The sequence below is a fragment of the Saimiri boliviensis genome, chromosome 12 (genome assembly GCF_048565385.1).
Source record: "Saimiri boliviensis isolate mSaiBol1 chromosome 12, mSaiBol1.pri, whole genome shotgun sequence".
In the NCBI taxonomy this organism is placed as follows: Eukaryota; Metazoa; Chordata; class Mammalia; order Primates; family Cebidae; genus Saimiri; species Saimiri boliviensis.
The window spans coordinates 102411350-102424096 of NC_133460.1; the positions used below are offsets into that span (position 1 = coordinate 102411350).

Genomic DNA, 12747 nt, shown 5'->3' on the forward strand with positions numbered 1-12747 from the left:
TAAGATGGCAATAAATTTATCCTTTTCTTTGCTTGAAGTTTCCTTAATCAGCTATTTCATCATTTACTTCTGTAAAATCCATAACCATATTTAAATTTATTCCTTAGCATATATAACTTTATATCTATGTAGATAAATTTATATAGATATATTTATATATGGATTTAAATTTAGATATCTAGATATAAATTTAGATATACTAAGGAATAAGAAAATCACCATTACATATATAACTGAAAACTCAAAGTTTGAAAATCCAATCTTTCTCATGAGTGATTATTTCTGACTAGAAATCATCATTAGGTCCCTTAGGTGTACCTGCAGAACCCATGAGGGCCACTGAATTCCAATAACAAACATTCTCAAATAAAAACTACTTCTAAATAGCCATTTATTAAGGATAATTAACATCTATTAGGAAAACCATTAATACTGAAGCTGGTATTTCTTAAAGAATAGCCCATGGGCTGTTGCTGGTCCTTTCCAGACAGCTCACGAACAAATCCCTAGAAACATATCACCTAAATTTCTGGCTTGAATTAACACCCACTGGCAATTCACTCTCTCCATGTTTCATCACAAGCCATGTTGTTTTCTAAGTTTCGGTGAGTTTCTGGCTCACATAAGTGGAAGTAGACCAGGACAGAGAATAAGTCTTTTATCGTCTCATGATAAAAAAGTTCAGCTCCAAATATATATGCAACTTTGCTTGGCTCTATAATTTAATTATAGATATAAAAATCTTCTTCAAGTAAAATAAAACAACTTGAAAATATTCTAGTATTTAAAAGAAATATCTGATACTTTCAAGTACAAGATTCTCCCAAATAGTAGAACTCCCCCAATATTAAGCTTACCTTGAAGATGGCATTATATTGGAAGCCCTGAATTTTGCTGTAAATGGATTGGTTGACTCATAATCAAAATAGTCCTGGCGATTTTCACTAAATGCATTAGGTGATTTCAAGTCACAAGGGCTATCAGATCCCCCATTGTTTAGTTTATCAGATCTTCTGCTATCTTTTTTTCCAGTAACTCTTTCAAACAGGCTAACTTTCTCCCTTTTCTCTCTTTTATTTTCTTTTCTTATTTCGATTGGTTTTGAAAATAAACTCATGCTGCTGTCCCATGTTTCACTGCTTTCTTCAAATGGATTTTTCTTCCTTGGCAGTGTTGCAAATTTTTGGGGTAATGAAGCAGTCACATTCGTAAATGGGTCATTTTGTCCTCTGAAACACAATTCACCTTCATCCACAATGCTGTCAGGTTGGTTCATTTTAGAAGTATCAAAGCTTAATGTTCTTCTGTGTGGAGATTTGAGACTTCCTACAAACAATTTTGTAGTTAGTACATAATCAGTGACACATGACATCACACTACTTGACACATTCCGTGTGTATTCTGCTGTTTTTAGAATTAGAGCAATTAGCTACTTAAACTTATTAACCTTCAAAAAATCAAGGAAAACAATCTTAAAATGCTAAGGTATAGCAGTCTGAAGTACCTAGGCTAATAACAATTAGCATATTGCTAGGCCATTAGTAATTTATTCAGCTCACAATCATATATAAACTATGAAGTCAAAACTAGAGGTTCTGTTTGGCATGATAATGCTAAAAATTCTCAAAGACTTTTTCATTGGCATTAAATTTAACTTACTTCTGAACATAAAAGTTTTCTTCTAGGGACTTTATGATGAATGGAACATTCATTTACGCTGAGGGTTTTGAGATCGCAGAAACAGCAGTAAAAAAGGCAGCCGGGCCATGAAAGGAGACTGGTACTCATTTTATTGTCATCTAATAGTATAAATACAAATGCAGACAAGCTCTGCCTTCAAGAACTTAGCAGTTTGAGGTATAGTGGGTACTCAATATTTGATGAATGACTAAATTTAGAAAATACTATAAAGCAACTGCTATTTTTATTTTCTAAATTTAGAAATTAAACTTTAAAAACTAAAGGTAGTTCAGACCAATGAGGACACGAGAATGTGGCACTCACCACTTTCTGGAACTGCTCCAAAGGAATCTAACTGGTGTCTGAGAAGATGTGTTTGACCTATGGTGCCAGCCTTCAGCTTCTCAGAAGACATGTGGGACCCAGATAAATCAGACATTGAATGCGCTGATGAGAGTCGCTGAGGACCCAAAAGAAAAGGCTTTTTTGGTTTGGATTTCATCTGTATTTCACCAGTTGAAAATTCAGTATTGGCGTCGGGCATGTGAGTACTTGGAATGATTGCAGAAGACGTATCAGAAAATGTTCCATCATTTTTTCTACCTTTCATCTTATCTTTTAACTTTGCAAAAGGAGATCTGGTTTTGTCCTTTATTGATAAGTCAAACATACTTGCAGTCATATTGTTCCTCATAAATTGAATATTGACCTTTATCTCACCCCTGTTTTTGATTCGTTTTCCTTGTTTGGATTCTAATCTAAACCACCTTAAACAGAAGAAAAAAAATGGATTGTAACACATAATGAAAAGAAAATACTGCGTTTTGTCACATAAAAATAGCTTTTTAGGCAAGGTAACTATACATAAAGGCAATCAAAGCCCTTAACAAGAATCTGTCAGCCACAGTATTTCTGGGTTTACTCATTGTTTAGTTTAATGATCACTGTTTCTGTGATGTAAAATATACTGCAGGAATAGGTCTTTAGCAAGTTTGAAAATGTTTTTAGATAATCTTTTCTTTTGTGATTTGAAAATCACTCAACATCAAAAATTTGTATCAATGATAGAAGTTTTCCATATGGGATTAAGTGTTGCTCATGGTCTAAGGACATTTTGTGACATTAAAAGACACCAAGGCAGAGACTTTTAAACTTATCAATACAAATTGTTTTGAGCAATATAAAATGAATACTGATGATATTTTAATACAATAATAAATACCTGGCTCCATCCCAAAATATTACTTATGTAAAAGTAGCAAAAGAATTTTAACATTGGAGATCACTACATACAGCTTGCTAATCATTAAAACAGCATATGATGTCACTTAGATTAATATAAAATGGATCAAAGTCTTTTCCTGAATATGCAAAATAAGTAAAATGCAAGTGACAAAAAATAAATCTTGTGACATCTTCAAAATAAAAAAATAGCTAAAATGCTTCCTGTTTGAATTTATTTGCTTCATTTTACTATTGCTACTGTGACAATACCAAACAAAAATTATTTTGTAAATGAAGCCAACTCTTACGTTTTAGTCCCTTCAATGTATTGCACTACCTATATTTAAATGATTTACAAGAAGCAATATTTTGGTTTTATAGTGTTTTTATACATGAGAAATTCTCCAGTTGTCCATGTCACAAGTGGCCATTCTGCAGGAAAACAGCCAAAAAACTACAAAATCAAGCCTGAGAGTTTCTACAATGTTTTCATGTAACTTAGCAATGAGGGATAATATCCATTCCTGCAAACAGGTTATTATTTAAATATAGCTCTAATCGAGTGTAACGAATTTTCTTAGCTACAAAGGAACTCTGATCTAATTTTGCATTCGTTCTTTCATCGCTACCAACCGGATATGCTAGGAGAAGATTACATTTACTGTATATCAAGTTGAAATACTGGTTCATAGGTCTTCCAGGAAGAACAGAGAACTGGCACTTGATATAAATACCAGCTACATCTTAGCAAGTAACAAGAAAAATATTTTCTTGATTAACTAAATTGGAGCAATTCAAGCAATTCAGATATAGTTGCATCAAAACTAGCAATTTTTTAGAATATCAATATTTTACAATAGCATTAGCCTGAAAACTTAAACAGAGAAAATCCCTTATGTAAGGCAAATGGTAAAATCTGAAGAAACAGGTGCTAGAAAGTAAGAAATGACAGCAATAAACTCTGTAAAACAGACAACCTTAAATAACATACAATTGAGCACTCAAAAGCCTGAAAATGAAGCAGATTATATATTCAGTTAACTCAAAGTTTTGGAAAACAGTCCCATTTTCAGTAAGGAGAGAAACACATCTAATAAACAGTATCTCAGAAATACTCTGTAGTATCTCAGGCTTTATAGAATATAGGTGAATATACTTTGCAAGAAATGTACCAAAAAACATGCAAGCAAAAATGAGCATGTATATAATAAATCAAAGCAAATATGAGTCAAAAAAAATCAATCACCCCCAAAATAGAAGGGGGTAAGGGTAGTCAAAATTCATAGAATTTTAGAAATAAAACCAATAAGTCATCTACTTTAACATCTTTATTTCACAGATGAAGATACTGAGGCACAATGAATGATACGTAACTTCCCAATGTCAGATTAAAGTCAATAAGGAAAAAACCTAAAGTTGATGAATAACAGCAGCAGGAAAATAGTTCTTTCTTATTTGATGAACCACATATGTTAATAAGGTTAACCATATGGCTGGCACATATTGCAGGACACTGTATTTAATCAGGAGACATGAGAGCTAAAGAGAAAGACAATGCAAATTTTGTATTGCTAGACTATAAGCTCCTGGAAGGCAGTCTGCCTTGCATCAAATGTTTATTCAATTTTTATTTCTAGAACTACATTCTTATAAGTAAGCTATGACTTTGTGTATTTTTTTTATATACATATTGTTTTGTTTTTTAGTAGGGAACTGTAAAGACCAGGGTAAACTCGAATAAAGCAAATCAGTGTTTGACTACAAACTGTAAATACACTATCATGTCCATTCCCCACCCTCCAAGAAAAACTGCAAAGAACTTTTAAAAATATACTCATCGAAAATGTAGGAATGAAAAATAACTTAGTTGCTTTGTTTTGAAAATGATGTAATAAGGACGTCTTAATGAGATCTTCAAGAATCATTTCGGAGATAGTACTTGTTTTTTCCAGTCTTCAGAAAGATAAAATGAAGACGCAGCATTTGAAGCTTACTGGATTAGCTGACTTTTTTCACCTCTGGAGTGCTAGATTTAAACTATACATGGCCTCCGTTCAATTTTTAGTGGGCACAGGTCCATGTTCAAAAACCAGCACACATGTGGGAACTATTCCCAAGCAATTGGTGCTGTGTGGTCAGAAATGGGACAAAATTGGCAGTAAGGGTGCCAGAGGCCAGGACACAGGTGCACTGCAGAGACACACACACGTCCTAAAATCTGCATATGTTTGAGTCATATATAACTCTAGAGACTCTGGTTGTTACTACTTTCCACGAGCATTAAAAAAAAAATCAACATCACCTACTTCTATTGTAAAAAAAAAAAATCAATGAATATTACATAACAGCATCAACGATGTTAACATTCTATTATTAAACATTGTATTATTTATTTAAATCTCATGCCAGAACCAACCCAGACATCCTTTAAAGGAGGAGACAGAGAAGTTCTCTTCCCAGGCCCACTCAAAGGGCTCTGGCTCAGGCCCTTTTTCCCTATTCCGAAAGAGAGAGAGAGAGAGAGAGAGAGAGAGAGAGAGAGAGAAAGAGAGAGAGAGAGAGAGACAGTGAGCGCGAGCGAGAGAGATTCATTTTCAAGGTAAGAAATAAGTAATAATTTTAGCTGTCATACTTCATCTATCATGACACAACCAGAAGACAAGCTGTAAAATACATGTCTTCAGTGTCAAAAAGTAAAAAGTGTCACACCCAGCAGTTTCATAGGACTTCTAAGTCAGCTGGTAGTCCTCATCACTCAAAACAGTTTTCTAAAAAGCACTGGGGAATATGCTGACACAGTTTAGCAATGTGCAGAATATTAAATATCTTTCTTGCAATATACCAGTGGCTCAAGTCTGTCTCTTACTAGCACATGTACAGCTGTGCTAGAAAAGGAAGCTATTAAATATATTAAAAAACTAGAAATATTACCAATAAAGATACCTCATCAAATACGTGGTCCCCATTTATCCACAAAGAAAATATTAAGGGCTTAATAACGTATGAAAGTCACTTTGAATGCAATAACATCACAAACCCTGTTGATAACATTTAAAAGCATTTTCCCCCTAAAGTTCTAACCAATTTTATATAATAGCCAGTAGAGAATTTCTGTAAGGAGAGACCATAATATTAGAGTATTGCTCACATCAAATGTATTGTAACTGTGATCTTGCCCATAACTAGGAGTAAAACTAGAAGAAACTGCAAGATTATTTCATCCTCAGGCTCTTTGGGTTCACATTTGGGTCCATTTTCACTCGGAAAAGTTATGTTTCAGAGGTCTGAAATACATGATCCATTAATATTAAAGTACTATAAATCAAGTGAGAAATTTGAAGTTGCAATATATTTAACGGTTGACATTCAAACACTTTAAATATTTACTAAGTGTCACCCAAGATTGGCAATTTGAAACAGATTATTTGGTAATGATCCATTTTTCACTTTCAATTTGATAAAGAATCCCTCGGAGGAAACTTAATGCCACTCTTTAGGTATCAAATAATTTTACTATTCAAATCACTGATACATATTCAACTTTACACTTCTTAAAAAACTTTCTCCTTCTAAAATATTTTAATCTCAATTAGTTTAAATGTTATCCTTTTTCCTCTTGCATTCCCAGAGGAAAGTGTAGAGATCGCTTTACACTTTTATTCTACATATATTAAATCTTAGGTAAGGACTTGATTTAAAATGAAACAAAAAAACTACAATCAAGAGAAGACTAAGAGCAGAAATGTAAAGAAAAAAACAAGAGATAGCTGCTGTTTTAAAAAATGTCAGGAATTAACACAACTTTGAAGAAAAATATCATTATAAGACAGTTTTTAAAAGAGGAAATAAATTCATTTATGACTGAACGAAACACCAACACTATTTAGGAAATGGAAAATCCTAAGAAGTTCAACCAGTATTTTTCTCCCATTAATTTCATTAATATTAATGTTCTTTTAAGTTTAAGGAGCGAGGAGGGGGTGACTATACCTATCTCTAAAAGCATATATATATATTTCAATTTAAGACACAATATCCTAGTGTTAATTTATATTATGATTTTTTACATTAAAATATATCTAACTCAAGCCCAAAAGTTATACTGAAGAGGCCATTGAAGATGTCATCGAATCATTTCATCACAAGAATTTATCATTGTCTCCAATCCTACAGCATTTAATATGGTCTAAACACAATAGCTTTGCAAAACCAATTCTGAGGTAATACAATAGCTCTGATTTAATCGCAGATTCAAAGGAAAATGTTAGTGCATTTGAAGTTGAGAATGTTGGTACCTACTTTTAAAACTTTCTTTTTTTTCTAGCAGGTATGGACTCCCATCAAGGCGTACTGACCCTGAAAATGGCTGAGCTAAAATGAAGGCTGTGTTTATAATGTTGAAATGGAACACTGAGTTCTAAATCTGGTAATTTATCTTTTGACAGCTACAAAGTGCAACACATAAACATTTCACTGGCAAATTTAATTTCTGATCTTCCATTTCATTGATAATTGTAAAGTTTAAAATCCATAACAATTTATATGAAGTTCTAGTTTGTCAATATTGTGACCCAGTCCTCTTATACTGAAACAATTTACTTAAAATCCACCGCAGAATCCTCAATTTGACAGATGTTTACCTCTAACAGAAATAGCTGATTATTAATGATTCCATTTTAAAAATATTTCACCACGAGTGCTATTTATACTTCAGATTCATGCAAATATGGTGCTTAAAACTGGGTCATATTTCAGTCCGAAAACCAACGCCCGAAGTATACGGATAATTTCCAGGAACAGAAAACCCATAAATAAGACATAAACTCCCCCAAATTTAAAATAAATTACATAACTTACTCTGTTTTCCTTCTTTGTTTGTCCTCAAAGATGTCATTGAGATTGATTGCCACCTGCCCTAAAAATTTATCCAGACCCACCAGAGACCTGTGCATGACTATAAGGAAAAGAATGTATTTCTCTGGATTCCCCTGCATTAGCAATCCAGGTAGCTCAAAAGAGGCCTCCTCCTTCCAGACTGGCTCAAGGGTTTTCTCAGCTACCGAGGTGGAGTACTTTTCCTTGCCCAACTGAATTATAGTGTATGTGTCATTGGTGCCACTTTTGCCTTTTGGCTTTAGATCTTTGGCTTGGAGCACTGTGACCTGCACGTGGGTTGGAAACCACTTTTGGGCTTGCTCGGACAGCATCATCCTGTCCCGTTTCTCTGCACACGAGTTCACACGCACAGGCAGTGCCCCTCCCGGAGGGAGAGCCTAATTCCTTAATCACTGCATCCTAAGGGCACTTAACGGAGACAGGCAGGCTCAGGGCTCCCCGACTTCCCTAAGGCCGATGTCAAAACGCCTGGCGGGGGCAGCCCAGGGGGACGGCCGCTTAGGGGGTCCCCTTTCGTCAGGAGAAACACAGAGACCCACCATCACCTGGCCGCGCCGTGAAGGCCTCCGCGCGAACCCCCGCTCCTGGCGTCTCCACCTCCCCAGGCCTGCGGGCACGTGAGGCCTGGCCACCGAGGCCCGGGCGGAGGGCTGAGCGGGTAGAGGGAGCCCACCGCCCCAATTCTGCACCCCTGGCCTCCCGCCTGCCTCCTTGCGGCCGGGCACCCTCAGATGCCTCAGCGCCTTCCGCACGTCCCACGTTCGTCCGCTGGCCCGGCCCTACTCCTCCTCCCGACCCCGGTAATACGAACCGCCGGCGGCTCAAGCGGCCTCGCTCCCTCTAGCAAACCTCTCCCTCCTCCTCCCCCTTGCCTCAGCTCCTCCTCTTGGGCGAGGGCGGGTCGCCTGGGGGTGGAGTGGAGGTGGGCGGGGGACGCGGCCGCCCAGAAGACTGCGGGACGCAGGGCGGGCCGCGAGTTGAGGGCAACGGGCGCTGGCGTCGGCCTGGCCCGGCCTGCGGCTCCTAGCACCCGGCAGGCGGCTGCGGCGGCACTTCCGGGTTGGCTTTCTCCATGATGGTATCGGGAACGCGAAGGGGCGGGGCCTCGAGGTCAGGGGTCAGCGCCTCCCTGGTTGCCGTGGCGACTGACGGCGCGCGACGCGGGCGCGGCGGCGGGGTCTCTGGGCTCCTGGCTTGTTGCTACTTGGGCCTGACCCAGTGGCGGGTCCTCGGGACCTGGGGGGCCTGCAGAAGCCGGCAGGTGAGCCCTGGGGAGACCTGGGCACCGCTCCGGAGAGGAGGTCGTCAAGGACCTGGAGACGCCCGTAGCTAGTGAGAGACCCCTTTTCAGTCTTTGAGGGCGGTGAATCTGTTGTCGCTGTGTCCTGGATGCCTAGTGCCAGGCACGAGCAGATCCATAAATGGTGTTGGAACGAATCAGGCCTCCACTGACCAAAAGCAAACTTTTCTCCAACCTTTTATCCACCCTTCTGTTTTTGAAAAGTCCGTCAGTTCACTGAAAGTGACATCCCACGCCCAGAAGAGGGGCGAGAGGGAGGCAAATAGCTTCCAAAACGAACACAGGGAGTAGAGATGTAGGGAGGCACTGGGCTGGCGTCCGAAGACCTGGTTCCGGCTGCGCCTCTGCTGCTGTCACTGTGTGTGACCCTAGCCAAGTCATTTCACCTCCCCGAGCCTCAGTGTTTTTACGAGTAAAAAAAGCCAGTTCCACGTCATGTCTAAGACTCCATGACGACGTCAAAAGGACCCCCCTGGGGACTCACACTGTAGTAGACTGTGCAGATCCTGTGGAGACCACGCCCCAAACATGACTTTCGAGTTTTAGGAGATAATACATGTGTCTTTCCTGGCACAAAGTGGCACAGAAATCTCCTTTTGCCCCTCTGTTTCTCAATTGGAAGAGACACCTACTACACCTATTGCCTTTAATTCTGTTCGTGTCTTACCTTCCCAAGAAAATTTTATGTTTTGGGACCACCTTGTCTATCATGCAGCCCCTTCATAGAGCCTAGCATGCAGCAGACACTCAATTTATTCAATAACTTAATGCCTTTTTTCCCTTTACAAGACTAATTTTGAGAGTGAGACAATATGATACGTGTAAATGCAGAGTTTTTTTTTTTTAACTTAAGTGGCCATAAACATGTAAAATATCGTGTTTATTATTTTCAAGAAAGTTTAAAACTTCTTCATTCAAGGCAGAATTTTTCATCCCTGAGAGACAGTGTATGAAAAGGCCATGTGTGGAAAACAACAAAATCATCATACTGCGAATATAGCATATGAATCCCAGAGTGCACAGTTGTCAACTAAAGAAAAATATTCTTAGGGATTTTCAAACAGTACTTTGGAACAGTCATTGGTGGAATTGCACTAAGATCTCTAAGGAGAAATAATTTGACACCTGAAACTTACAAAAACCAAATAAACATCATGAAATCAAATTTAATGTTTAGAGTTTTTATACATTTTTTAAAGTTTTCATTTCTTTATTAAAGGTTGTAATTAAATAAGAGACAATTAGAATAGTGGATGTGTATTTCTGAAGAGCTTAAATTGTTTGATAAGCTTTATTAATGATTATAAACTTATTTACAAGTATCATTTCACTCATCTCTGAAATATAGCCATCTCTAGGGTGGAAGTTGGCAGCAGTAGTTCACAGCAACTCAATAGCATACTCCAATACAATTCAGAGAATACTCTAAAGGCAAGAGCTGAACAACTGGAATTACTAACCTCTCTTTCTGTCGCACCTAAATGTCTTTTGAGTTTTCCCAACACCTGGCTAAAGCCAAAATTGTTTAGTTTTACTGGTGAAATCAGAAATTATGAGTTAATATTTTTTAAGCCAGGATAATAAAATAACATATTTTTGCCCCTGGGAAAAGCAAATAAACAAAAAACAAACCTAAATGAGCTAAATAGAATCTGGGATTGCATTATAAAAAGGAAATGACTTCCTATAGAGTTTTCCTTTTTTTGATTATATTAACAGAGTAAAAACATGACAGTTGAGTCAAAGATATGGTTGGCTTATAGTGAAAAATAATGCCAATTACAGAAGATCCGAGATCAAAGTCCTTCTCCTAAAATGTTTATTGTTTTGCAGTTTTAAACATTCTTTTTACTAATTCTAAGATATACATGAACAACAATTTAAAAAAGAAAGGATTGCATGCATAAGGACAACATACCAGAATTGAAGAGAGTCACTTTAAAAAAAATTCTGCTATGACTAATGATATATCCAGAAATGTTTGGTACAATTCCAAAATCAAAGTCTTGGGAAAATAATGTATTTTAGAAGAAAAATGCTGAACATTCTAATTTTAAACTGTTAACAATGTCTACAGCAATGAATAAGAATGCTTTGACCAGAAAGTTAAAATAGTCAATATTTATTCCCCAGGAGTAGAGGATTTCACAGATGAAAATATTTACTAAGTGTTGCCCCTTTCAGTAAAGTCCCATAAGGAGACTTATTCCAAACATTGTGAGAGATTTTCCCTTTGGACAAAGGCATCTCTGAAAGGGCGTCTTGCAAATCTGTCGCAGAACAATTATAATGCTCTCATGTTTAACTAGCCCACTGGGTCAAGCGGGTTAATGCTTCTATATATATTATGTAATGGATATTAATTATTTTCCAGATGGAGATTCAGAAACATAAGGACAACAAGAAGCTTTCTCAAGGTATCGTTACAGTCTTTAGACTTCAGATATGCACACACACCTCAAATATATACACACTGAAATGTATGTAAAATTCACGTACATGTACATATGACAAAGCCCCAGAGTCATATTGGAGATACGTAGATAGATCAGTCTCCACATAACGAGTTGAAAAGTAAAAGAATATTTGGCAAGTTGACTTGAAATTATTACAGCAATGAACTAGCATTTGGAGATTTTTGGTGATTGTTTTGTTTTCATCACTGGACTGATTAATTTCTCTTCTGGGATTGGGCAGTGTGGATACAGTTTGTGATGCCTCAAAAGTAACGTCGTATGTAGTGTAAAGAGATCTAATCAGCAGCCTGGGTCTTAATCCCAGGTCTGCCTATTACTAGCTACATTTCTTTAGGGAAGTTATTTTTCTTCTTTGGGCCATCTGTAAAATGAGTCTTTTATAGCAACTACCAAAGCATCCTCTAACATTTAAAGATTCTGCATAGTATATCCACGTCACGAAGAAGCAAATTGCATTATAACTATCTAATTGAATTTGGTCAATATATTAAAGCTGATTTCCTGTTTATGTAACTTATTAATAAAGAATTCTCTAATTCAGAAGAAAAATAAAATTTTTCAAGATGTCCTGAGAGCTCTGCCTCTCGCAAATGAAGGTAATTAATGATCACAGAAAGCAAGTAAATATAAGTCTTACTAATAGGCCCTACATGAGGAAATTGACACCAACAGCTCAAGATTTAGAAGAAATAACATGTAGGTGCAAGTGGTTTTGAAAAGCCTTGAACTTTTTGATTGTAGTGATAAATATAATTTCTATTTGTATTATCTGTCGCCTTTTTGAACTGTGAAAACATGCTGAGATTGGTAAGAACTTATGGAGCAAAATACACATTTGCATATAAGAAGGTTTTGTGGGGAACATCTTTTAATTTTGTTTTCATAGTATCATACTATTCTGTTGTATAATTTTTATTCCTGTAACAAAATCAATGCATATTAATGCATAGAACATGAATTGATTTACTTTAACTGGCATATGGTGTTGGGTGAGATGAATAAGCCCCATCTGATCTTTTCTCCTTCCAAAGGACGTTTAAGTTATTTCTAGTTTCTCAATTATAATAAACAATGCTGCATAAACATCTACATGTGTCTCCTATGCATATATGCAGGGATTTTTTATTTTTATTTTTTGACAATCAGCAGTGAAATTATTGGGAGTTTGTG

The 12747-nt window shown here is 37.0% G+C and overlaps 1 protein-coding gene and 1 long non-coding RNA gene across 4 annotated transcripts in view; one reads left to right on the forward strand and one right to left on the reverse strand.

The window, feature by feature from the left end:
• The window catches only part of RAB11FIP2 (RAB11 family interacting protein 2), a 42639-nt gene extending 34406 nt beyond the window's left edge, over positions 1–8233 (reverse strand). For all 3 annotated transcript variants that reach the window (XR_012512942.1, XM_003922160.4, XM_074382955.1), the window contains exons 1-3: positions 7762–8233; positions 2005–2447; positions 858–1326 (exon numbers count right to left, since the gene is read on the reverse strand). Coding sequence is in view for 2 of the 3 variants with exons in the window: in XM_003922160.4 (XP_003922209.1) it covers positions 858–1326; positions 2005–2447; positions 7762–8114 (1265 nt within the window). In the remaining variant the exon portion in view is untranslated. The remainder of the gene's footprint in view (positions 1–857; positions 1327–2004; positions 2448–7761) is intronic.
• Positions 8234–8958: 725 nt separating this feature from the next.
• Positions 8959–12747, forward strand: part of LOC141579926 (uncharacterized) — a 206016-nt gene continuing 202227 nt past the window's right edge. The window contains exons 1-2 of the long non-coding RNA XR_012512943.1: positions 8959–9061; positions 11475–11517. This is a non-coding gene — a long non-coding RNA (uncharacterized LOC141579926). The remainder of the gene's footprint in view (positions 9062–11474; positions 11518–12747) is intronic.